We start from the raw sequence: 10,442 nt of genomic DNA on the forward strand, positions 1-10,442 counted from the left end.
CAGTATTCTTTCCTGCCATGGCAGGGGGTCGGACTAGATGATCTGCTCAGGTCCCTTCCGACCCTAGAAACTATGAAACTATGAAAGGGATGGGGGTGGGAGTAGTTGAGGTGCTAAAAATATCATGGTCAGGGTCAGGGAGTAAGAACAGCACAGCCCCGGGGGTAGGGGAGAAGGGCTGGGCTTTCCCAGTCTCAAGGCTTTGCTGTGAATGCATGCAGGCATTCACTAACCAGGCTAACTCACTTTAAGTTAGGTTAACCCAGATCAACCTAAAGTTATTTCACTCCTAAAATAAATTAAATTTAGATTGGGTGCACCATTTTTAGTGCGATGTAAGGCCTGTGAACACTGCAAGTCTGGCCATTTAGATGGACTTAACCTTGGCTAGGTTGATCTAAATGTAACACTTGTATGTACCCTCATACCTACCGGAACCTGAAGTTACGGCACCCTGACCTCCATCCTCTTTGCCTATCTTCCCCTCCCTACACCATACATTCTTCTTTGTTCCTTTTCCTTTCCATATTTTCTCTTATTTCACTGTTCGTTTATCCCCTAATTTTTTTTCCAAGCCTAATACAGATTAAGATTTAAAGCTAGTTGAATGTTTACACAGCTGGCATAGTTGATTTATAAGGTGTAATGCCAACAACTGATCTATATATTAATTGTTCACACTGCATCTAATGCTAAATGCTTTCATCGTGATTAAGATTGGGTTGTAAATGACTAACATTATGAGTTTGCAAATGGTTTGTTGCATCAGCTTTATTTAGTTGCCTTTCCCAAAACTTAACAAGTTAATCAGAAAAAACACTGAGCTAACTGAACCTTAGTATATGATACCAACATCCACAGAGATACTCCAGGCCCGGATATTCATTCCTTTCCATTTTAACCCAAGGAGGTAGGTTAAAAAAAAAAGAATCTAAAAAATAAACAGTTATTTTTACCAATGTTTCCCACTCTTGTACTGACTCTCCACCCATCCCCAACTGTCACAATGAATCTGCTCTTTCAGGCCTCACCTAGGAAAATTCCCTCTTGCTGAAGCCTGGCAGCAGCAACATGAACACTGAACAGGTGGCTGATCAGAGACAAACACAAATAACACTGAGCACCACTTCAGAACTGAAGTTACACCGAGCACTTTCTACCAACCTACACTTGCCATCATCAGCTTCAGTTCAGCTACACTTGTTACCATCATCAGCTGCAGGTATTTTTCCTAGTGCAAACTAGACTTTAATACATGTAAAGAAATCTCCTCAATTCCAAGCAAACTGCAGAGAGGTGCTTAAGTTTCAAATGTGTTTTAAATGTCTTAACTGGGTGTCTGATTTCTGTATTTAGATGCTCAGGCACATATAAGAAACATTTCCACGTACAAGAGAGTCACACTGAGTATCAACATGAGGGCAGATGGTATCCTACTAAGTTACTGGTATCTGAAAATAAAGTGGCATGCCTATAAAATCTACCTAAAGGTGTCTTTCATTTCTCACTGTGATAGACTTGAAAAGTCCTGAATGTGCAATTCTAGTCCATTCAGACTTAAAGTGAACTAGCAGAATGGCAGGTTTGGAAAGTGAAGGGGATATAAACTGCTGACTTCAGTTTGGTTTCTGCTTTTAGGGCAGCTTGCCCCTGGACAAAGACATCTCTGTTCTATTTAGCATCATGTGGAAAGCAACTGGCCTCAGTTACATCTAAGTTTCTGAACAATAGAACCTTTGGAGCACAGCTGGGACTGAAAACATGCCTTGTGAGCTGTGTGTCCCAGCTCTTATCAGACTTGATTTCTTAATTCCAAATCACAGGCAGCGGTGTCACCAGAAACAGACAAGGTTCACATGGCTAGCAGCACAGAAGGGGCTATCAGAAATGGAACCTAATCCTCCAGTATCATCAGAAATGTCATTTCCACCCACGAAGTTCAACAACCAAATTTCTGTTTGCTACGGATTCTGGAGTCTGAAAGACATTTTCCAAGCATTGTTGCTCCACCCTTGCTGAAAGAGAGACTCACCTAACCCCCAACTCACTAAGAATTCAATGCAATGATAACATTCAATGCAAGTGGCTGGAGTACTATACTTCCTTCTCAAGTTTGTTACCTGGCACACCAACAGCACAGTTATTCTATCCCCCTTTGGGTATGCAATCCAAATCAAAAGATTTTTCTGCTACACGTATATCTGTACCCAACTCTGCTTCCTCAGCAGCCAGGTAAAATATACAGAGGTGAGGATTATGGTTCAGATCATGGGCCAAATTCTGCTGTTTCGTCCACCCATCCCCTAATGATAGGATGATTGGATTGGAAAGGCTGAGGGCAGACATTGGTGCTGCATGTTTGAAGGTGATATAGTAAAGAGGATTAAAAAACCCTTGAAAACAGCATTTAGAAACAGTGTGCATCTTATACGTCTCATTTACTCTCCGAAACCCTCATACTCTTCTATGGATTTTGACAGCTAGTCTTGTTCTTTACTAGCCATTTAACAATTAGTTGTCTTTTATAATTATACCTGAAGCTATTCACTAAAGGTTGATGGTGACCTTTTGTGTAACAGAATGAGAGTTACGTTGAATAAAACAGTCATGTTTGGAAAGAAAACTCAAGTCTCTGATGTATTCCCTATTATATCCCTCACACTTGAGCAGAAGAGCTAGAAGTGCCACAAGCTTGCCTTGAACACCCAGAGTAGCTCTGCCCCAGCATATCTCGCATGTTGTTCCCATCCTTCTACCTATGTCCCACTAGTGACAACTACCTTGACTCTTCTTCTCCCTTTCAAAGACCCATTTCAATCAAGACGGCCACAAGAACTAAGTCAAATGCTTAGTCCAGCTATATTAAAGCAAAGCTCACCTCAAACGCAAGTTGCACATAGTTCCCTACCCAATTTTGTAGTTGCCCTTGATCAAGTAACGTCTTTGTTAAAGTGTAAGCTTTTTGAGGCAGGAAACCTGCCTTCCTGAGATAGGCTCCGCCTGCCCTTGGATGCTACAAAATAAAATGAGGCTTCTCAAAGAGCCATCTTAAAATTGAGGGCCTTAATCTAAACTATGATCTGTGTCATGCAACAGCTGACACAACCCACTTTGTATCAGACGATAGGGCCATCAGTGTGCCAGGTGCTTTACAGAGTTGTGAAAAATATACTTCAAGGTAGCCAACATCTCTAGTCCCATTTCATACATACACTATATAAGGACAACTATTTATATCAGAGCAAAATGCCAGAGTTCTAATCCAGTGGATTTCAGACTTGCTTTGCACTGATGTAAGAAATAATACCAAGTACACAGCAGAAAGAACCAGGCCCCAAATCTTACTCAATCGCATTACCATGCTCCCCTGCCTAACTGATCTGTTGATCCTCGTCACTGCTCTCTCCCTCCCCAACTCCTTTATCTTCCCTTTTAAAATAGCTGGGTTTTATTTACAATGTCCAGTTCAGCTTCCAGGAGGTGAAATATATACAGCTTTAATCCTAAAGAGTCATATCCCAGGCAGATGTTTACTCACGTGCTTCCTTACACAGAGATAAGCTTTTGTGTTCTCCACAAATGTATGAATTCACGCTCTGTCACTCTTCCAACATTCTGAGCTACAGCACGACTCCCTTCTTCCTGCCTCCTCTCCCTGACAGTGTGCACACGCAACTCGTTCCAGCTACAGAGGTCTGCCAACAGCAGGCAGGTATCTAACAGGCACAGATGAATATGTGTCCACATTTCCAATGAGAAGGCTGCCATTATCTTCCACCCTCAAAGTATATGGGTGTTTTTTCAACCAGACTTCAGAAAACCCTTCCATACTTACTAGCAGTCTCTTAAGCAAATGCCACTGGCTTTACACCTAACTATACCCACTGTTTTGCATGAGTACTCACTCGGGTTAAATGATTCATTCGGTTCTCCTTTTGTGAAGGGAAAAAACTGCCAAGTCAACTGAATAGAATGGAGAGGTCTAAAGCTTAATACTGTAACCTGGGTGGTACTCCAAGATGTACCCCCTCTCCGACTGAAGGGATAAGAGCAGGTGCACAAGCACTGTGGGAGGTGTAGGGACTCTCCTTCCCCTATAAAGCAGAGCCAGATCACCAATGGGGACTTAACTATATACCTTTTAATGAGAAAAACATAACATGTGGGAACATAACATGTATAAACCACGGGATATAGGGGACACTACAATGCCCCGCGGGGACGGGATTCAATAAAGGTTAGGCATTTACATTCACAGACATATTCATCCAGTTGACAAAAGACAGGTTTAACAAAATACAAAACACGAACAGCACAACAAACAATAATGGTTGGCAAAATATAAAATGCACAAAATACAAAATGTCAAATAACAAGAAATATAGAGCCTAGGTACCTGGAGTAGGGATGACCCCCTTCTACTGAAACAAGAATTTCTCCCTGTCAGTTCACTTAACCCGTTGGGACTCGAACCTGGATATCCCACATGGTAGGCAGAAACTCTACCACACAACCACCAGTACTGGCACTACTCTAAGCTGCTAGGAGTTTTGACCTTCCAGGAGCCCCCTGCCTCATGTTGAACTTCCTGGCCTCTTGCTAGAGGAGCTGGAAACCTCTCAGGTCACTACTCAGCTTCTTGCTGGAGCTGGGGAACTTCTCCTGCTTGCTGCAGCCTCTCCTGCCGTCCACATGCCACACTGCTGAGGGTCCCACTGCTACCTGCAGGTCCCACTCCTTCATGTTCTTTTGGGGCAACTGCTCCCGCCTCACTGGCCCAGCTCTTGCCAGCTCTTTGAAACTCCTTCCTTGTAATCCCTCGCTGGTCCTCTTTAAGTCAGCTGCGCTGCCCCTTTCATCCCCCTCCAGGTGACCCAAGTGGCCAATCAGGGGGCATGGAGGGTGAGTCTCTGGGGCCTGATTTGCGAGGAAAGGGAATTCCAAGCCCTCCAATCATCTTTTACCCTTTCAAAACCCTGGGCCAAATCATTACCAGCTAGCCTGTCACAATACTTATATCAAGAAAAAATCCAGACAGAAGGTTATTGGAAACAAAAAGCTCCTAGTGACTGCTGTCTTCATACCACTGAGCCAAAATTTCCACCTGTGTGTCTAGAAAGTGAACTGTTAAAAGAGAATACATCTCTCTATGCATATGCAAAACTCCAAGTTGGGCATACAGGTTTGGTAATTGCACATACAAAAAAAAGACTGCTGGATGCACAGAACTTAATTCTGTTCTGTTGAAATCAACATTAAAACTTGATCAAGTCCATAACTGCATGATTTGCACTCTCATATCTAGCCAGCACAGGCACATACCTGCCATGCATTTACTGTGCTCATATGTGATGATTTGACCCTAGCTACACGCACCTGAATTAGTAGGAGCAGCTGAAGTTCTGGACTTGAACAGGAAATACAGGATGGGATTTTTCAAAGGGCATTAAAGCAACCAAACTCTACTGATAATCATGGGATCTGGGTATCTAGCTTCCACAGACCCCTTGGAAAATCTCAGCCCAAATCTTTAATAAAATGAAAGTTGTTTCCACACCTGCCCCACATGGATTCAAGACTCTCTCTTTTGTGGTGAAAAGTCTCCTGAAAGGATGCTTTTATTTAAAGAGGCCCCTCCCTATGCAAACACATATGTACATAGATGCACAGACATACTTAAGCGCACACTCCTTAAAACTTTTGTTATAACATCTCTTATTCCTCCCATCTCGCATGAAGGCTCATATAACCAACCAGAGGGGAGCCAGCATTTCAGGAAAAAATTCCTAGAGAAGCCAAAACATTCTGAAGACACAAGCACATCTGGTCCTGCTTATATCTATCTCATTTTCCAAAAAATTCTGACTGTCTTCATTTCTTTCTGGTACCATTCAGGGCTTGAGAAGGCAGATGCATCTGGCACAGCAAGCTAGTGTTGGCAGATAACTAGACAGCCTGTTACTCCTCAGTGGATTACTACCTACAACTTTGGAGTTAGCCCATACATTTTTTAAAGAAAAAGTGCCAGTTTGCCAACACTGGTTCTCACACCAAATAGGAGACAGCATCTCCCCTGTTATGATCAGGCATCTACATTGCAACCTTCTCTTCCTGGTGCAGACAGAATACAAGAAAGGCCACTCTTAGAATGAACATCATGCTTTTGAAACAAAAAGATCACCTGTGTTACACACAGCACCTCACATTTCTAGCTCAAAGCAATGTAACTGGAACAATCTGATCACCTGTCCTTTAGTCTCTAGTCAGTTTCGTTTTCAGGTTGTGATGATTTACCAGAGCTACAGCACCAAGCTCACAATAATGCAAACAACTGCTTATTTTCAAATTACTTTAAAATATTTATTTTCAATACTAAGTTTTGGTAGCTAGAAGGGATGGCTTAGTAAATGCAGATTTCTAGAATCAATTAACTAAAGGAACAGGTGCATAAAAGAGGAAATAAAAGACAGAGAGGAGGGCACAGAATTAAAATACTTTTGCAATATGTCAACTCTTTTAATACTCCAGGAGATAACCCCTGAAACTTCCACCATAGGCCTGAAACTTAAACCTGTAACAAGTTCTACTTCTTCCCTTCACATTTTTGCATCCTTTTTCCTCACTGTCCCTTACCCCTTACACACAGGTTATTCTGGATCTGCTGCCTTTCCTGTACCTTTATATAACTTCCTGGTAGGGGTTCGTCACCAGATCACTTCAGGAACTAAGCAAACTACACCTGTCCCTTCTCCCCAGAATCCTGATAAAAATAATTCACCAGACCCACTTATCTAGACTTTCCATGTTACTAGATTTACTACTACATCCTTCCATACTGTCTGAGATGCCAAGCCCATTTCCTAGTACTACTGTCTATTTAAAGATGGTATAGAGAATAAAATTAACTATATCTGTCAGCTTTGGCACCTCCTTTCTATATATTCCTTAATCTACAAATAGTCTAGCTCTTCTGTTCACAACATGAAATCAAAATCCATGTAACACGTCTGCTAACAAGACTCTTGCAATACATTCAAACACTACTCCATTATACATTTGGGGTAGCAGGCTAAAATGAGTAGAAAATTCATGTTTTAAAACACTACCCTTAAAGAACAAGGAAAAGAAAGAACAAAAAGGAAGAGAAAAACACTTCCAATGCAAAATGACTGAAGTATAAAGAGTTCTTCCAATCACTGTCATATTCTACAGAAGTATTTTCATTTGATCTGATCTTTTACAGAACTAAATTTGCTAATAAGTACTGAGTTAAATCATTACAAGTGAGGAACCTGTGGGGGCACTGCCACAGTTTTATACACAGAAATGCAATTTTAATGTAAATCTTACTATTAATCTTACAATTTTAATGTAAATGTAAGTTAACTATGGGAGGAAATAATGACATATCCTTCAAATACTAATTGTAAAGCCTTTCTAGCTGGTACAGCAGCTCATTGTGAAATTCATGGCAATGCTGGCAAGAATGCACGGCTTAAGTGTCATCAGTGTACAGCTTGGTGTACAGACTGCTATTACTGCCAGTCCTGGCCATAATGAACAACCAAGACTAAACAGCAGAGGCTGAAACCTGCAAATGGCTCAAGCTGTATAGAGCTGCAAACTGATTTCTCGTAGAATTCAATCTACTGTTGCTGATGATATATGGATTCAACCCCCATAATGCATCTAAAACTGGAAAGACAAACAAAGCAGTCAGAGTGGGCCCAGCCATGCTCCCATCCAGGTAAAAGGCAAGATGCTCATAATAATTTCCCCTGGAAGCAAGCTCAGACTCACTTTTTCCAAGAACTGGGTAACCAAACTAACTACCCCATACCTTAGTATACTATGACAGCTGAGAGGAGGAGGAAGACAGAGACTCTCCAATTCACTTGTTAAGAGTTTTTGCTGTCCTTTGATACAAAAATGCATTTGAAACAAGCAGAACACTTTAAATTTTTATTCTGGTCTCACATGTAAAGTGCTCTCCCCCTTATCTGCAAGGTACAAGCATTCCTTGCAGCAATGGTCTGGACAGCTTCCTCACCCTGAGACTTAAAGCACAGTATATTCATGGCCTGGTTTTCAGAACTTATAAGCCATCCTGGAATCAAAAGAAGCTTCAACCATTTTTGGGGAGGGAGAGGAGCGTGGGACAAAAATCAAACCATTAAAAACTAATCCTACTTCTCTCCTTCATCAGTGAAGGTTAAGGGCACTCGGCATTTCAGATCAGACACCCTGAATGCCATGACCCCCCCGACCAGAGCCTTTCTACTGTATGTACATTACACATTTTGTGAATGACATAATATGAGGCAATTGTCACTGCGCCTCTATACTCTGTCCTGCCAATCGTCTCTGCCAGTTCACTAATTTGGACATCACCAGTGCCACGCTCCCTCTGACCAAACAGTTCCATTCATTGAACATTTATAAGATTTCATCCAACTTTGTGACGGAATAAAACTACTTTTCAATTTAAACAGGTTTAATGCTATTTTTAGAGAGACAAAGCCATTTCTTAAGACATTAAGCTGCAACCAACTATAAAATTAAACACAGGATGCTTTAAAAGTCACAACTCTTCTATGCCACCCTGCTTCAGCACTTTTACCTGAAGCTGCTATGTAAGGTTTGTTTTTACATCTTAAAAAAATGTTTTAGGGTCAAAATAACTTTCAGTGCTATGATAAATGACCCTTAGGTAAAATACATGACCACCAAACCCCCCCCCAAAATAGCAAGCGAACCAAGGGAAGCAGTCCCTAAAGGTATGAAACCCACATCATAATGTTCTGTCAAAGGCGTTGTTAAAAACTTCCAGATTGCAACTGCAGGACTACATACTTACCAAAGTAATCAGCCTTGGGACGAGCATCCATCTCCTGCTCCAGACGCTGGGTAAGTGCTTCTACTTTTAATTCAGCTACAGATGGCCCTTGCTCCTGCTGTGGAAGGAGGGTTTGGCACGGTAATTTTACTTTTGTAGAACTGGAGTTTTCCTGATGCCCAGAGTCAGATGGCAGATTGTTTATGCCCTCTCTAAATGGAGATTTTGGAGCATCAGAAATCATTGGCCCATGTGAAGCTATGCCAGTGGAAGTCTGCTCAGGACTTACGCCACAGCCAGTGGAAGTAAGCCTGTGATTTTGACCATGAACTATGAAATGGCCAGCGGAGCTGGGACAAGCACTGGCTTGCTGATAGTCCACACTTGGAGGCAACGGAGCAGAAGCTGGACTGGAAGAGAAGGATCTAGGATGGTCGTGGTACCATAACTGGTTGTTATCATTCATTTTGTCTGAGATGCTCGAGGCTGGCATCTCCGCTCTGGCATTTGTGTTGTACGGATCAGAATGAGCTGAAAAACCCTGAACAGGCAATTTTGATGGGACTGAAAAAGAGGAAGATCTCTGCTGTGGAAGTCCTGCTCTGGCCTGGTCCTCAAACCCGGTGGAGGAGGACAAGGCTGTTGGAGCATGAGAGAAAGAGGAAGACCTCTGACTAGCTGGCTTTTGATCATAGCCTTGACTGAGTCTGTTGCCTTCACTCCCATTTTCTGGGCTCCCGTACCCACTCTCAGAAGACCGGCAGGAGCCTAGGGACTGCTGATGCTGGTAAAGGTGAGGATCAGCCTGGGGCTTTGTGGGGCTCCTTGGTAACTGATCACTGCGATTAACATTTGACCAGGTACTCCCTATACCAGACCTCGGCATGGACAGCTTGTCAGAGTCTCCTCCCCAACCCCGCAGACCTGTTTGCCCCTCGTCGTTGCAATACTCTCCGTGAGAAAGAGATGGGAAAGATGGTCTGGCAACACCAGGATTTGCCACTTTGTGAAACCCGTGTCCTCCAGAGAGCTCAGAATTCCCCAGCCCCTCGCTACAGCCATATTCACCACTGGCTCTTTTGCCGTCATGGCCTAACCTGGCGCGCTGTCCCTCGGGAAGCATCTGCGGCTGACTGGGAAAAGCCAGCTGATGGGCTGCACACACGGACGCGGCCGGCGAGGTGGCCAGGGGTGGCTTGGCCATATGGTCTCCCCCATGCGATTTGCCAGGAGCCACCTGGTAGACAGGGATGCCAGGAGGCTGGTGCTGGGTGCCGAACCCAATGCCGCCGTTGAGCGAGCCAGAGGCAGTGGCAAGGAGCTCCTCTTGCTGCTGTCGCTGCAGGTGGATTTTGGCCATTTTGGTGGCGAACACCCGGCGGGTCTCCTCGAACTCGGGGTTGTTGCCCAGGCCCTTGTCTACCCGAAACAGCCCGTCCTTGGATGCCTCGTACATGTTGAGGTCTTCGATGAACTTGCTGGCCTCCAGGCCCAGGTCGTCGTACTTCTCCATGCCGCCGAGCCTCTGGCCCGCGGGGCCCGTAGAGGCAGGCGCTGGGCGAGGACCCCGGGGGGCGGGAAAGCGGCTGCTCGGGGCGGCGGGTCA

The 10,442-nt window shown here is 43.7% G+C and overlaps 1 protein-coding gene across 2 annotated transcripts in view; it reads right to left on the reverse strand.

Annotated features, from left to right (window-relative positions):
- LIMD1 (LIM domains containing 1) overlaps positions 1-10,436 on the reverse strand; it is a 54,230-nt gene extending 43,794 nt beyond the window's left edge. For both annotated transcript variants that reach the window (XM_019537233.1, XM_019537223.1), the window contains exon 1: positions 8,858-10,436. In XM_019537233.1, the coding sequence (XP_019392778.1) occupies positions 8,858-10,349 (1,492 nt within the window). In that variant the 5' untranslated portion in view covers positions 10,350-10,436. The remainder of the gene's footprint in view (positions 1-8,857) is intronic.
- Between the last annotated feature and the right edge of the window lie 6 nt (positions 10,437-10,442).

Source organism: Crocodylus porosus, unplaced genomic scaffold (assembly GCF_001723895.1).
Source record: "Crocodylus porosus isolate Cpor-Errol unplaced genomic scaffold, CroPor_comp1, whole genome shotgun sequence".
NCBI classification, from domain to species: domain Eukaryota; kingdom Metazoa; phylum Chordata; order Crocodylia; family Crocodylidae; genus Crocodylus; species Crocodylus porosus.